Raw genomic sequence first — 17,290 nt, forward strand, 5'->3', positions numbered from 1 at the left:
TATTCTAATTGTAAAGAACAAATTGAAAGTAATGTGTAGGTTTTAATTGTATTTGTGCGTGTGTGTATGTGTGTGTATATATGTATATATTTATGTAGAACAAACATCAACTCTATTAGCTTAATGACCATACATTTTACAAAAAAAAGACATTTTGACAATTATCCCATTACTAAAATCTTTTACCTTTCTTTGTCATTTCCTGTTTTGTGAAAACTACCAAGACTTTCAAGAAGCGAAATCATTTATTTCTCAAGAAAAAATGATTGTAAGGTAAAGTCAGAGTGCTGGAGGGAGAAAAATTGCACTATAGAGACACCTCATTCACTGCAATTACTCTTGGCATGTATATTTCACCTGAGTCACCATGGAAAGAAGGAAATTCAAGAGTCTGTCTCCTAAACATCTGAGCAGCACACAGTGCTGATACAGTCAAAAGGAACACAATGAGCACCCTCTGGATACACTAGGATATTTATAACTATATTACACACTTATATTTGAAGTCCTACTCAATTCCCATATTGTACAAAAGCAGGCTTTCACTGAAATAATATTTTATATTCATTATTATATTATTCCTTTTTTATAGTTCTACCTGGTGAGAATTATCCTTATTTCCACTGAGAATACAAGAATTCTGAACCTAAGAGTGATCACATAACTACCCAGTGGGGAATCAGTGTTGTGAGAACTTTGGACTCCATTCTCTAAGCATCCTTATCATAGGCAGATGGGGCATTTGTTCATAGCAGGTTAGTATCTATGCAAGTGATGACTGAGATACAACTTGAATCCCCTGGATTCAATCCAGGAATGGCCTGGGATTGGGGGAGTTAGGTTTGTAGGTACTGATGTTGGTTTGAGGTTCTGGAATGACTGCTGGTAGGACAGACAGGTAGATGGATAAAAGGAATATGAGCAATCAGAGGTCAAGAAGAAAGAAGGGAGAAATGGATGGTTTGGGGGTGATAGCTCAGGGGTGCACTTCATGCTTAGCATGTGTGTGGCCTTGGGTTTCATCCAAGCACTATAAAATTAAAACAAAGTAAACATGAACAACAACAAAAAAATGGGGCCAAGTGATGCTGAGATGGACAAACAGAATCATCACAAAATCCCTCTGATTTGACTGTAGATGTTTACTTTTGAATAAGATGTGAAGGCTGGATATCGAGAGTGGCTTAGAACCCTCTGATGGACCCCCTAAGAATGTCTATCATCAAAGTCACTTTGAAAATTAAAAAAAATAGTCATAGTGGTATGGACAGGATACAAAGTTTGACAGAAGACATTGGTGAAAACCAGATGAACAACTTAGAACAGATTTCCCTGCTTTTTAGTTTTCTGCCTTGGAGCCAGGGTCTTTCCCTAGGGTCCTAAAACCCTCGAGGTATTCATTCAAATATTTCAATGGTCACAAGAAACTGGTGTGGAGGGAGAGCTACAAATTTTACTTTTACATATCTCTAGCTGAAGTGGCCATGTCCTTTTACTATACATCTGGGCAGGAAATCACAGGAGTGATTTCCTCAGGCACTGTGATTTTGCCACCAGACAAGTCACCCATCCAGCTATTGATCCATCAAGCCATCAATAGAGGAGCATACAAGAATTCTCATTTCTACTAAAAGGAGTATTTAGGGAGATGACAGGCAGATAGTGACATCGCTCATGACCCATGCTCATGGGCAAAACATTTTAGACAGCACTCAGATTGCTCTAGGCACTGACAGTAACCACAACTATATCTGGGAGATAGAGGTGGTGAGATCCTTAGCAGTGAGATGGGAAACATTGTATGACAAAATCCAGTCCAGGATAAATGGCTCCTGCTGCAGTCTACACACAGATTGAATTCTCAGGGACTTGGGAAAAACAGAAGCTACGACTTTAAGGAGAATTGTGTGGGACCAGAGATCTCTATAGTCCTCCTACTACACTGGGAAATCAGACCAAATGGACTCTCCATTCCAGAGTCAAACCCAGGAAGGAGTTTATGGATGACATGATCTCTTTAATTCTTGAACTCCAGATAGCAACATCTGAAACCAAAGCAACTTATCATTTAATTCCCCAAAGCAATTTCGGGAGATAAAATATCTTTTGCTTAATTCTTTTTTCTTATCACCCAAATACTCTTTAAAACAAGAAAAAAGCTAGGGCCTGCTAACTTTTTAATTACACTTTCATTTATCTAATTTAGCCTGGGAGGCCTGTTCATTCAACATTTAGAACTCTCACCAAAGATAGAACTGACAGGTTCAGTCTAAAGATTCCCTTGGAGAATAATTCTTGGTTGTTATAAATGGAATTGATATAAAGTCTTGGTATGCATGTTGCCATTATAGAGATGGAGTGTAAATTGTGTATGCCTCAGAAGGCTTTCCAAATAAAGTTCCTAAATCCAGAGTTCCTTTCAGTTTTTGCTCTCATATTGGACTATTATTTTGCCAACTGTATAACAGTAGAAGTATATTCTGCCTCTTTCTTGTATCTGGGATGAACAAATATAGGCTAAACTGCAAGTACAGAGTTACTGTGTAAAGATGTGTGATTCTTTAGGCATTTCTTCCCTCTATCTTCTGCTTTCTTGCTTGTAGTAAGATAGTTTTAGTGTTCAAAATCATTTGGAAATTTTGTCATCTTAGCCAGCTCAAGTTGAAATGTAACATCCTGTGGCTAATAGATTTGTGTAAGACTAAGGGGAAAATGTCTAAAGGTACTGTTAAGAATCAGGCCACAGTAAAATTTGCGTAATATCAGCAGCCATGTGTGGACAGATGATCTTTACTTCTATCATGTCATAAATATAATTTGAGTTAAAAAATAAAAGTATAAAGGAACAAGGACATAGCAGGTTAGTATATAAAAAGGAAGCTTATAAAGAAAAAGCAGAATGGAGAGAGGAAGAGTGAGCAAATGCAGTCATCAGACTCAATGTATGTATTGATATTCAATGTATATATGTGAAAATGGAGCCAGGTAACTTGGGGGAATGCTGCGGCTGGGAAAGATAGGGTAGAATCTTGGAACTAAATAAAACTCATCCTATTAATTTACATAAGTCAACTACTAAAGAACCACAGAGTGTCTCAACAACTTGAGTACAGTTTACAATAGATTAGGTAGGAAAACACTTCTTAAAAAGGCAACCTAAGTTCTCAGATTAAAGACTGACCTCTATAGATAAAGGGAAGATTTAGAAAGGGAGAGGAATTGATATACAAACTCTTGGTTCAGAATGGGCCTGGATACTGGAAGAACAGGGTAGTTCTACCTGAAGAAGATTATAAAGAATTGGTAAGAGAGAGGAGATTTGGAGGGTTGAGAGACAGATCTTCTAGGGTCCTTAGGTCTCTTTATCAGAGTGAGGTGGGGTCTGTTTTTGAACAGAAGTATAATATGATCAGATGTAACTTTCAAACAAACTACTCTGGAATATTATTATTCCTGGAGAGAATTATTCTGCCAGAAAAAGCAAGTTCCATAGCTTAGTTCTGATCCATGCATTTGCAAAGTCATAGAGGGCCACTACAGCCACAGTGCTGCACTAAGTCACCTAGTGTACAGTGTCAACTAAGCCATTGCAGATTTCCGATCTTACGAGCAGAAACAGCCTCAGGGTTTTCTTATACAGACTCTTAGCAAATAAATGGGCAGATCACACAAATAAATAACTTCTATGAACCCAGTTCCTATGGGTATAACTACTTTAATTGTCATTAAGCTCACTCATTTCTTTTCTTGGTTATTTTACTACTAAATCAACTCAATATATGGTATTAGATATTAGTCATAGAGAGAATGTCACAATGCATGAGCAAACATTGGGAGGACAAAAAATGATCACAGGGAGCTTCTGGAATGACAACCATCTGTTTTGGCCCTTTAGGTAATGACATTTTTTTTTGTCAGATGTTTCATTTATTTCATTATCTTTAAGTCATTGTACAAATGAATTTCAATTCAAGATGTCAAAGTTGAATTCCAATGCATCTGGATCAATGTCAAGATGCATGGTATTCACAAACTAACTACAAGAAGTTGGATAGAGGCCAACTACTACTCCTATGGTGTCCGAGGAAGCAAGAATCCCTTGGAAACTCTTATAAAGAAGTAATAGTTCCCCAGCCTAGTGGTATGGAGGAGGCTAGGCCCCCAGGGTCATGCCTCAGTCCCTTCCGTGACAGAAGTCTCAGCCACCCACTCTGAGATGCCTCCCTCTCCCTCTCAGCTTCTGCATAACAATAATATTAACTACTATGTCTTAAAACACCCACCATGTGACAAGCACTGACAAATAGTTTCCCATTATCCTCATGGTGTTCTATAGGCTAGGTGATGTAGGTCTTAGTGATATTTCACTCATTCAGCAGTCTACCCACTGGGAGCACGATGGCCAATGATAGAGAGCACTTACTAGAAGTCAGGGTGTCTGCAAGAAAAAGTTATCTAAAACTTGTACACAAGGCAGAAAGATGATTGTGTGCATTTCTATAGTCACCTAACAAGCCTACCTGTTGGTCACTGAGACTATAGGCCCTAAAGTTTAGGGAAAGGTAATTTTTTGACTCATAATTTGATAGTGATTAGGGTATTAACTTTTGGAAAATAGCTACGCTGCACTAGCAATTCCACTTCTAGAATTGAAAGCAGGGTCTAGAGATACTTGTGTATCATGTTCACAGCAACATTCATAGTAGACATGTGTCCAATAGATGAGTAGGTTAAAAATATGTAGTTTGTCTAGGTGCTGATAGCTCATGCCTGTAATCCTAGCTACTCAAGATTCGGAGATCTGAGGATCACAGTTCGAAGCCAACCTAGCAGAAAAGTCCCCATGAGAGACTCTTATCTCCAATTAACCACACAAAAATTGGAAGTGGCACTGTGTCTCAAAGTGAGAGTGCTAGCCTTGAGTGAAAAAACTCAGGGACAGCGCCCAGTCCCCAAGTTCAAGCCCCATGCCTGGCAAAACTAAAATGTAGTTTATATCTACCATGGTATTCTTTGTGAAATATGACAGTTACAGAAAGACAACAATATGATTCTCCTTATGTGAGGTACCTACAAGAGTCAAATTTATGAAGGCCAAAAATGGAGGGGGGCTGCCAGGGGCTGGAAGGAAGGGAGAGGAAAAATTGTTTAATAAAAGTATGTATATACTGTTAAAAAAACTCAGAAGGTTTTGTAATTTTGTCATTGTTGATCTTAAAAATGCTAATGATACAGAAAAAATACAACTTCCAGCATTTTTGTTTTTAATTTTATTCTTGGGGGTAAGCACAGGACTGGGGATTGAGCCTACAGTTTTGGGTTTGCTAAGCAGTATGACAGGTGTGCGCCCCAACTTTGTCCTTTCCTTTTAAAACAGGATAACAGGTATGCACCAAAATGTCAAGCCATTGGTTGGGATGTAGTTTTGAGAACATTTATTCTCAGGCTGGTTTTGAAGCATGACTCCCCCATCTTTGCCTCCCAAGTGGGTAAAATTACAGGCTTGGGCAAAAACATCCAGCTTGTTTCCCTCCCCTCCCTCCCTCCCTCCCTCCCTCCCTCCCTCCCTCCCATCCTCCCTCCCTCCCTCCCCTCCTCCCTCCCTCCCTCCCCTCCCTCCCTCCCTCCCTCCCTCCCTCCCTCCCTCCCTCCCTCCCTCCCTTCCTCCCTTCCCTCCTTCCCCCCTTCCCCCCTTCCTCCCTTCCTCCCTTCCTCCCTTCCTCCCTTCCTCCCTTCCTCCCTTCCTTCCTTCCTCCCTTCCTCCCTTCCTTCCTTCCTTCCTTCCTTCCTTCCTTCCTTCCTTCCTTCCTTCCTTCCTCCCTCTCTCCCTCCCTCCCTCCCTTCCTTCCTTCCTTCCTTCCTCCCTCCCTCCCTTCCTTCATTCCTTCCTTCCTTCATTCTTTCTTCCCTTCTCTCCTTCCTCCCTCCCTCCCTCCCTTCCTTCCTTCCTTCCTTCCTTCCTTCCTTCCTTCCTTCCTTCCTTCCTTCCTTCCTTCCTTCCTTCCTTCCTTCTTCCTTTCAATGTGCTATTCCTATGGCTGGAACTCAGGACCTGAGCACTGTCCCTGTAATTTTTTTTTTCCTCAAGGATAGTGCTCTACCACTTGTGTCACAGCTCCACTTCTAGCTTTTTGATGGTGAACTGGAGATAAGAGTCTTACAGACTTTCCTGTCCAGGGTGGTTTTGAATCATAATACTCTTGAGTAGCTCGGGTTATAGGTGCGAGCCACTTGTACCCAGCTTATTATATATTCTTAATTTCATTAAAGATAATTTTTTGTTGTTTCCTGTCAAATTCCAAAGACATCCTAAAACTTTATAACTCTAAATTCAAGTGAGGAAAAATGAAAACACAACTTATAACCTCACTGGAGAAAGGAGCAAAAATAAGCATGCTAGAATGATAGGATTTATAAAATGTCATATAGTGTAGTCTCTGTACCTCATAGATTAGCATTATTTACATCTGCTATGATTTCCTATGAGAGACACATGAGCACCAGATATTTGCTTGGGCAGAGGGTTGTAGGTACACAATCTTAAATCACGTTTCTTGGACTTACCAACTTAATATGTTCCCTCTTTTGGTATTTTTCACTATAATACTGTTCTTGCCGAAGATTAAGCAGCTGTTGTTGTTGTTTGTCTTTCAAGTCTATTAACTTTTGGGTCATTTCTGAGTCCAGAGCAGCTAGGTCTTGTTCTATGGCAGAGGAGCCATGGTCAGGGCTGCTGGGCTCAGATCTGAAAAGACAAAAAAGATCTTAAGGGTGAACCAATTCATCAGCAAAACTCACTAGGCACGATGTTGGAAATGAACTATACTTTTTTTTTTCTCAAATTTTTATTATCAAACTGAAGTACAGAGAGGTTACAGTATCATACGTTGGGCATTGGATACATTTCTTGTACTGTTTGTTGCCTTGTCCCTCATGCCCCTGAACTATACTTTTAAAGGAAGGAAGTTGGGAGGGGAAATACTGGGGGAAGAATAAGGGAGAGGGTAATACTGTTCAAGAGGAAATGTGCTCATTACCTGACTTATATAACTGTAACCTCTCCTGTATATTGCTAAAAATTTAAAAAACCAACAACATGCGGGTGGTCACAAGAAAGGCTGGTGCCTGTAATCTTGGCTACTCAGGATGCTGAGATTTTAGGACTGTGGTTCAAAGCCAACACAGTCAGGAGACTTTTTTGTTTTTTTGGGTTTTTTTTTTTTTTTTTTTTTTTTTTTTTTTTTTTTTGCCAGTCTTGGGACTTGGAATCAGGGCCTGAGCACTGTCGCTGGCTTCTTTTTGCTCAAGGCTACCACTCTACCACTTGAGCCATCGTGGCACTTCTGCCTTTTTTCTGTTTATGTGGTACTGAGGAACTGAACCCTGGGCTTCATGTATGCTAGGCAAGCGCTCTATCACTAAGCCACATTTCCAGCCCCTCCCTGAGAGACTCTTATTTCAATTAGCAGTCAGAAGAGCTGAATATAGAGTGGTGGCTCAAATAGTAGAATATTAACCTTGAGAAAAACAGACAGTGCCCAGGGCCTGAGTTAAAGGCCCAGGACACACACACACACACACACACACACACACACACACACACACACACACACTATACAGTAGAGCTCTGTCTAGAGAGATGCTATACTTGTACATAAATATTTTGATAAGCTGCTTGAGGCAGGATGATTGCTTGGTCCCAGGAGTTCGGAAGCATCCTAGATGACATAGCAAGATCCCATCTCTTTAAAACAAGAAAAAATAAATAAATACATTCAGCCCACAAGCAAAAGGGATAGTTTAAGTCCCCAAATAAGGAACAACACAGCCCAAACATTGACAGTATGTGGAAATGACTTTCTTCTTTTTATTATAAAATAAACAACTCACTTTTTCTTGCTGTCCTTTTTAGCAGTCTTTTCCAAAGCAGCCCTTCTCCTCAAGTAGTCATTCTGAATTTCATTATATTTTGTAGTGTGTTCTTTGATCAGGTCAGTGGTTTTCTTGTGGTGTCTCTTCACCAGGTCTTTCATTTCCTTGTAGTGCTTCTTTTGAAGTTTCACAAATGATTTCTGTTGTTTTAGCTCTTCAATAGTCTGTGCTTCCACTTCTGCAAGAGATGAGCATAAGAGCTAAGGGGCAGGGAAGTTCAGGTGGGGAGAGCAGCAGACACCTGCTTGGAGAGTAGTCTCTATCTCATCTCCACTATCAAGTGCCTTAGGAGTAGAGCTTTGATGTCCAATTTATCTGTGCTGTGGTTTTCCTCTATCCCTTACCAACTTTACAACAGTGTTACTTAACTTCCTGAGGACTCAATTTCTTCTATAGTGTTTGTATTTTTTAATAATCTTTAGTTTTGGCAGTTTAAACCGAGCCCAAAAAGGGCATTCAGAAGCTTGTGATCTCCTGAGGGTAGGAAAGTTGAAGGAAGAAGCTAAGACAGGAGCATTTACTAAACCCGAGAATATAGCAAAGACAGCCTGATCACCACCTGACCACAGATGAGCCCTGTTGTATGAATTATGAATGGTAAGAAGAATTTGTCTCCCCTTAAGGCAAAGAAGATCAGCTTGTTGCATATATGAAATTGTCCATGTGGGGAGTCTTCTTGGGTGGGTGTTCCTATTGGCTATGATAAGTTTCGCATAGATGGAAAAGACATGAGTTGTTAGAAGTCAGCCCTCGTCGCAGCTGGGAGAAAAGGACACATTAGATGTATATGGAATCTGGGCAGAGCCCCAACACATCTGCTTTAAGGATTATAACACTTGTACTACTTTATAGGGTTGTTAGGATGGTGTCTTAAAAGAATTCATGGAAAGCGTTTAATAGTTTTGGGCCATGTGTCTGTAGAGGCTTAACAAAGAATTATGCAGGTTCTACAGTGCCATCTCTCAGGGGTAGGTAGCATTCACAGTATAGCTTGTGCATTTATCTACGCAGTACATGGCAGTTAGTATCCTGGAGGAGGAACCTCTAATCTAGATGCCATGAAGACATCCAAGGGTTATCAGCAGCTTCTGTGATACTTTATCCAATGCAGAGAGAATGTTGACTATGAGACTGCACTTAAAACTTTCTGAATTTCGCTAACATATTTAATCAGTTCTGAAATGTGCCTTTCTGAAGTCAAGATGAATCTGATGGCTCCCCCAATTTCTCAGTGTCTTGTTTATCACTGCACTGGCAGTGAGGTGCCTTGTAATGAGTGGGGATTTAAACTCCAGTGAATTCTCATTTACTTGTACCCAGATTAAGTCAGTGTTCATGTGCTTTCATTATTTATTCTAAACTTTCTGCCATTGGGAGCACAAATAAACATTACCATAAATATTTGGAAGTGTCAAGAGATTTAGAAATAACGTATGCCGCGAATAATGACAAAGCTGAATCGAAAATAAGATGCCTTAGTGGATAAACACTGAAATCAGAAGAATAGCTTAAGTTCCTAAATACTAAGATCCTTAAGGAATTCCAATATTCTTTCTTTCTGTGTCTTGTATTGATTCTCTTGATATGCAAATCGGGGGGGGGGGAAATCACGGAGGAAAAACTAGGTACATTTATTTAATGGTTTTCCCCAGGCATAAACTCATTGTGGTAATGTAGTAAGTTATTATATTAAGAAGTTATACTCCTAAAGGTTTGGGTGACTGAACCAATTTTAGTTCTATAAAATAGCTTGTAGTACATATATATATATATATATACATATATATATATATGTATATATATATATATATGAAACCGGATTCTAGGTGTTCCAACCAATGATTAAAACAACTACCTAAAATACTTTTTTCAAATAAAAGTGTGTAGTAAATCTCCATTCCTTAGAATATATTGTAAGTATAAAGATATGTTCATTTACACAATGACAGGCACAAACATTACTCATAAATCATCCAACGATCATTATAGTTACTCCCATTCCTTTTGTCAGTACATTCACATTTTTCTGTGTGTAGTGACTGGGACTTGATCTCAGGGTCATACAATCCTGAATTGCTTGCTCATAGTTTGTTTTCTACTATGCCTTAAGCCGTAGTTCCATCCTTTCTCTTTGCTGGTTGTTTTGGAGGTGGAATCTTAGATTTTTCTGCCAAGGCTGACTTTGAACAGAGATCCTCCAGGTTGCAACTAGGATTATAGAAGTGAGCCTCAAGTGCCCAGCTAAATTTATTATTTTTAACATGTAGAATCCCAACTAATACCTATAGTAACTTCCTGTGATTCCATCACATACTGGGGCCTAAAGTAGGGCTTAATGTATGTATACGCTTTCAAAAAAAAGATATCACCCCTTTTTCAGAAATAAGGGAAATCTCTCTTTCTTAAGTTCTTCACTTGTCAAACTCCAGAGGGCACTGGAGGGAGTCTAGGGAGAGGGAATATTTACCTGTTAGGACACTCTGAATAAGATCTTCTGTTTTGGCAGGTGCCTTTACAGAACCTGCAACAAAAAGACAAAATGAATAGCTTTCTTCAACTTTTTAAATACTATTCCTCCTGTGGTAAGAAATGCTTGGGTCTTAGGGTAGCTCATACATAAGGTCCTGAGTTCCAGCTACCACCCCTCAAGTATACACACACACACACACACACACATATTCACACACAACCATACACACATTCATATACATACATACACATTCACACACAAACACACTGGTAGTGACATAATGACAAATTGTGGAAATAGATCCATAACACAATGATCATTAACAGTCTTCATTTGTAACTTTAAGACAATCCTTATTAAATGTGAAATTACATGCCCGTATCACATGGGAGAGAGTAATGTCTACTTGAATGCAAACTATAGTCACCTTAGAAAGTGCTGCTGCCACCTTTTGACAACACTGGGAATAACAAACATGTTCAAAAAAATGCTGACCACCAGGCAGTAAGATTGTTTTGCAGCAAGAATCACTAGTGGAGGCCAAAAATCAGTGAGCAAAAAGGATAAAGAGAAGATTTGAGAAGCTAAAGAGGAGGTTGATTCAGTCCCCAATAATCTCTCCCAAGGTGTGTGTATGTATATATATATATATATATATATATATATATATATATATGTTGGTAGGGAAATCACCAAGTGATGGGACCAACCACAGTGGTGGTGGGGGATGACATCACACATCTCCGACTGAATGCCTTTAAAGGGGCTCAGCCTCACACAACCACAACCTCAGCCTAATTGTGAGCAGACATCAAGGCCATCCCAATGAAAGGACATTCTGAAGAACAACTGGTCAGAAATCCTGAAAGTATCAAAGCTACAAAAACCAGGAAAATCGGAGGGACCATCATACATAAAAGGAAACTACCAATCCATGACCAGTGAGTTCACTGTGGGGTCCCCAGGGGATGTGGAACAGTAGAACATCTGTTAGTAGAAGCAGGTGAGGATCACACAAGCTTGCGGTTCAGCTCGGAGCATCATGCCAGGGTTAACTCGCTGGTTTGAAGGAGACACCAAGATCTTGGGAGATGTGAACTTTAGGAGGAGGGCAGAGCTTTGGTTCTGTAAGGGAAGAACTTTTGTGTTTTGTGAGGCAAATTATTCTCAAGTTAAAAATCAGTACTAAAATGTTAAATTCTCTTTCACTTCTGGAATCACATGACTGCGTTTCTCAATGTGTTTAAGTGACTTACTTATATCTCAGAAGTACACAGGAAGTTTACACTTGATGGATACTAGTCTGTGTCTAAAGACTATTATACGTCAAGTGCAAACATCTTGTTTCTGGTTAGTCATCTTACAGTAGTTGATTTCAACAACCTTCTCAAAAGTAGAGTATCAGTTGGTGTTCTTGTTAAAATATTATCTCTATGTGAGAAATATCTTCCCATCTTTGATGCTAAAAAAACAAAAACAAAAAGGAAGGGACCAAGAAGTCACATCTTTTCTGGAGGAAATTCTGTATTGTTTATCAGCCAATTCAATGATAGATATCAAGCACAAACCATTATTGAACTCTGTGTGTGATTTATAGAAGCAGTATAATCTGAAGCTCATCTAGAAGCCTGGGACACACACCAAGAGACAGGGAGCACACAGGACATAATGACACACATGAGTACAAGACTATCAAATTGCTCAGAGCAAGCAACAGATGTGTCTGAGAAATTGTAGGCCTTTGGCTGGAGTGCACAAGCACAAATCCAAAGTTTTGGTATTACAAGCAGCTGAGTCACCTGGCTTCACCCCCCTCCCCCTGACCTCCCTTACTATGTGGCCCCTTAGGAAGTAATGAGGAAAATAACAGAATCTAACCTGTGGAGGACTGGAAGAAGGGGAAAACAAACTCACCCACGTCAAGAGCTCAGCAGAGTGCCCAAGCATAGAGACACTCAAGGCAACTAATGAGTAGGTTGGAGTAAGAAGGAGAGGAGCTGTTGATAGACAGAGACTTGGAGAAGTAGGACAAAGAGCATGCTTCTGAACTGCATTGGTTTATAAGTTGGTGGAAGAACTCTCCACAGCCCTTGTCAGCAGAGGAATCATAATTCACCACTAAATAACAATACAGGAAAACTGAACTGATTTTAAGTTTCCAATAGAGAGGGATGAGCCCTCAGGATTCCTCTTGGCATTCATCCATCCATCCATCCATCCATCCATCTATCCATCCATTCATTCACTCATCATCATGCATGTCTACACTGCTTTCTGCTTTTGAGGCGTTGTTTAATAGTCACACTGCCCGCCTTCGGAGTCAGGCACACAAGCAACTGGAGACTCCCGTGCTAGGCCTGTGGTTCTTTCCCCACTGTCTACCTGGAGCTGGTTGGCTGTGCAGAGCCTGGGAGGGTGGCTTGGGTGTCAAGGATGTGGTGTGGTTCACCCCATTTTCTGCTGGTGTTGTCCTGGTTTCACTTGGGGCCTCTGATGGTGTTTCACCAGGATCAGCCTACAATGGTAAATAAAAACCTTTTCATTTCCCTCATTTCTTACTGATCTCCAGTTGCCTTCTGAAATGAACAAGGCATTTTTACGACTCACTGGAGCCTGAAGCAGAACATTTGAAAAACTCTAGAAGGCAAGACCAATGCAGCATCATGTTGAGAATCACAGGGTCAAAGGTGAATTTTATTAAAGGTTTTGATTTTTAACTCCAACATGTCCAAGACCTTCAGAGGTGCCCTCCCACAGTGTCTCTGGGCCTGACTACATGACTTGCTTTAGTGAGAAAGTAGCAAACTGTTCAAGCAGAGGACCACATAAGCATTTGTGATTTCTTTTTCTACTCTTAGTGCCTCTTTAGAGCAATGAGGATGAGGGACTTTGAGGGTGTGAGCTGACACCCCGCCCCCTAACCCCGCCGACCAGGATATCTTAGGCCAGTCATTCCCAGCTGTCCCCTTAGATGTGGGGGAGCCAGCCAAGATAGTCTGAGCCTGATACAAATCAGCAAGAACTGCTCAGCTGAAAGAAGATCTTGGGGGGTATGGGGGAGAGGATTAGCTCATGTTACAATCTAAATTTGGGGACTGTTTGGTTTATAGGAATAACTAATTGATGTGGTGGGTGAAAATGCAGATTTTGGTGCTAGAGTTGCCTCGGTTCAAATTCTGACTCTGATAGTCAATATCAGTGTAATGTTGAGTAAGTCACCGTGCTCTATTTCTTCTTTGTAGCTGAGAATAGGTGTGTACTGTCAGTCTTGGTACTGTCTTGTCAGGATGCTTAGAGTACTAAGTAAGTTAATTGTTATAAAGATTTATAGATAAGTCCAAAACACAACACATTATCAATGTATAATAATGCATCAACTCGGGAATTCTTCACTCCTTCCACTGCACTTACTTCACTCCATATTCCCTATCTAAGTGAATGTTTGCTAAACATTTGTTGAATGAATGTGGTCCTTATGAAATAATGGCCTCAGTAATTATATATTGTTTCAATGATGCTTTGTGATATTCAAATGCTCTGTAGCTCTTTATAAGAATTGCCTTTCAAGCCTGTAGCATGTTTTCCTACAAGTGTATCCCAATGTTCTGCATTCATGAAAGATACCAGGAAAGAGATACTTTTTCCAGAGACCATTTGGAGCCCATTTTGGTATGTCATTACAGATAGAAAATTGGTGTATTTTGTAAAAGGGAAGATGAAATTAAAGAAAGTGGCTTTCTAACTTTCACATTTTCTTCCTCTCTCTTTCTCTCCTCTTTTCCTTTCTCCATCTCACCTTCCCTTCACTCTTTGCTTCCTCCCTTCTTTCCTCCATGCCTTTCTTCCATCCTTTTTTATTCCTGTTAGTGTGCGTGTGTGTGTGTGTGTGTGTGTGTGTGTGTGTGTGTGTGTGTATGCTAATCCAGGGGCTTGAACTCAGTAGGTGGGTGGTGTCCCTGAGTGTTTTTGCTCAAGTCGAGTGCTCTGTGCAACTGGAGCCACAACTCCATTTCCTACTTTTGTTGTTGTTGTTTGGTAGTTTGTTGGTGATAAGAGATTCTTGAGGACTTTCCTGCTACTGGCACTAGGCTTCAAAGATTTATTTATTTTTTTAAGGAGATACATTGCGTGGAAACATGGGACTATGTACTTTGGTTACAGTAGAGGATGATCAGCAAGGACTGGTGCTGAACTTTCAGGTACATTTTGGAGAAGTCCTGAAGTTTGAGGTCCTGTGTGGAGAAACTTAAGGCAGCCTGGGCTGCAGGCATTGCAGGACTGGCCCACTAGTCCATTGTCCACTAACAGGCAGTTAAGGGAAATGATGGAGACATGTGAATTGGGCAAGATTTAATGCAACAGAGTAACCCGAGGCCACATACAGAGTAGGAGCATCTCCTTTAAATGAGGTAGTTGATGCTTAGCTCGGGACTATTTCTGCCCAGGTTTGGAAAACAGGCAGAAAATTACATTTTCCCCCCTCTGAACTCTTCCAATGTCTATTCCTCAAACACCAGATAAAGCACATCTTGAGACATTAGGGCTAGAAGTTGCCCCTCTGTTCCTTCTGCTTAGAGGAGCACTTTTCCCAGAATCCTGAAACTGTTCCCCAGTGAGAAATGAATCCTGGGAAATGCTGAGGGAGGGTGGGTGCCCACAGTGCTGCGAGCTGAGGGCCAGCTAACTCACAGCTTTCCATTCCCTACCTGCCCTTCTGGCTGCACACACATTGAAAAAAAGGTGGGGAAGGAATTTAGGGTTGGTTGTATAGTCTAACTCTTGCTAGGGCCTCTTGCCATTTGTCAGGAGACAAATGTTCCATGTGAGTGCAGTGAGAATCTATGATGACAATCTATCAGGTATTTCTGCTCAAGGAAGCACTTGCAAACATGAACTGACAAGGCTTACCTAATGGAAATTGATGAGAGAAGTAGCAGTATCACCACAGGCTGCCGGATGAGTGTTTTTATTGTTGTTGTTTTTTCAAGTCCATGGGCTTGAACTCTGGTTCTAGGATCTGTTTTTGAGATTATTTTGCTCAAGCCTGGCACACTACCATTTAAGCCACAGAGCCACTTCTGGTTTTTTTTGAGTAGTTTATTGGAGATAAGAGTCTTAAGAACTTTCCTGCCCAGGCTGGCTTTGAACCATGATCCTTGGATTTCAGCCTCCACTTGCTAGGATTATAGGCACAAACCAGTGACACCCAGCTCAGATGGGTTTTATTCTCACACTAGTGCAAAGCCAAACCACTGGAGGTGTTACTGAATGACTTTTCGAAAGACTTCATTGAAAAGCAAAGTAGCAGGGCTGGGAATATGGCCTAGTGGTGGATTCCCCAGCACCACATATATGGAAAACGGCCAGAAGGGGCGCTGTGGCTCAGGTGGCAGAGTGCTAGCCTTGAGCGGGAAGAAGCCAGGGATAGGTAGTGCTCAGGCCCTGAGTCCAAGGCCCAGGACTGGCCAAAAAAAGAAAAGAAAAGAAAAGAAAAGCAGAGTAGCATTCTAGAGCGTTTATCCAAAAGATCCAAGTCAGGATGTGGTAAAGCCATATGCACATTCAAGTTCTTTGCTGCAGTATTCACCATAGCCAAGTTGTGATAACAGCTCAAATGCCCTCCAATGGACAAATGAATATAAATATTTTCAAGGGACTCAAGGCACAGCAGAAATTGCATTTGGGCATGTGTTATGTTCTTATGTCTAAATATCAAGGGCAGTTTTTGCTCTGTATTCTCAAAATGGCAGTGTCATGAGCCCCCAGAGTAACTTGTAGCTGAGACACAAAGACAAATGAATGGGATTGTTGATAAGGTAGGAAAAGGCACTCATCCAGGACAAGTTAAGTGAATAACATGATTAAATATGAGTTGAAAACTGAAGAGGATTTTTGTTTCTTAATATTGGACTTCATCTTTTGACATGATTGCAAAATGAATAGATACATGATCCAAAAAACAAGTACCTTGTACCACTCAAAAGAATGATCAAAAGTCACTACTTATGCCTAGGTTTTCCTCAACTATCTGCTTTGATGACTTTCAATAAAAAGCACATCCTTTCGGAGTTTACTATAAAATATGGTCAAAACAAAAGAACTGGAAATTTGTTTTATAAATAGACTCGAAATCCCTGTAGAATCCAGTTAAATAAATTTCAAGGGAAGCAGGTTCAGAAGAGAGGGAGTCTTTCCTTGCACCTACTAGATTTTGCTTTATGAGTAGTTAAGAAGGCAGCAGAAGTTTGCCTTTATAACCCGACCCTGAGCGTGGCCCGGGCGCGCGGTCCCAGCTGCGGGCTGCGGCCCTGGCCAGCCAGCCTGCTTTTTATGGTTGTGGTTCTAGCTCCCGAGTCTGGGCCATGACCCTGGCCGGTCAGTATACTTTTTATTTCCCCAATAAATTCATCTTTTACTTGGAAATAAAAAAAAAATAAATAAAAAAAAAAAAGGAGTCAGCAGAAGTATGGCCCTGCCCTCTTGTGGCCAGTTTGAATTATTGCAATTTTCTGGCTTAATTTTTTTTATGTGTTTAGAAAAATAGTTATCTTTTCCCTCTGTTTTATTACCACTAAGTAGTTGTACAAAAAGGTTTCATTTCAACATGTCAATTTGTGAATAAAACACATTTTTAACCATCATGGCAAAATTGACTTTGAAAAATTAGTTAAGCCAGTTGTAGAGACTTTTATCTGTAATCCTAGCTACTTGGGAAACTGAGACTGGGAGGATTCTAACTCTGGCAGGAATATGAAATAACATAATTGTTGACCAGACCCATCTGGGGAAAATGCAAGAATTCATGTTAAAAATAATCACCCCAGAAAGAGTTGGAAGCATGGCTCAAGCTGTAGTGTCCCTGCCTAACAAGTGCAAAAACCTAAATTC

The 17,290-nt window shown here is 40.5% G+C and overlaps 1 protein-coding gene across 3 annotated transcripts in view; it reads right to left on the reverse strand.

Moving 5' to 3' along the window:
• Positions 1–17,290, reverse strand: part of Plcb1 (phospholipase C beta 1) — a 616,577-nt gene that overhangs the window by 92,681 nt on the left and 506,606 nt on the right. For all 3 annotated transcript variants that reach the window (XM_048348812.1, XM_048348814.1, XM_048348813.1), the window contains 4 exons: positions 12,785–12,917; positions 10,400–10,453; positions 7,891–8,110; positions 6,565–6,745 (listed from right to left, as the gene is read on the reverse strand). In XM_048348812.1, the coding sequence (XP_048204769.1) occupies positions 6,565–6,745; positions 7,891–8,110; positions 10,400–10,453; positions 12,785–12,917 (588 nt within the window). The remainder of the gene's footprint in view (positions 1–6,564; positions 6,746–7,890; positions 8,111–10,399; positions 10,454–12,784; positions 12,918–17,290) is intronic.

The sequence above is a fragment of the Perognathus longimembris genome, chromosome 6, assembly GCF_023159225.1.
Source record: "Perognathus longimembris pacificus isolate PPM17 chromosome 6, ASM2315922v1, whole genome shotgun sequence".
Lineage (NCBI taxonomy): Eukaryota > Metazoa > Chordata > Mammalia > Rodentia > Heteromyidae > Perognathus > Perognathus longimembris.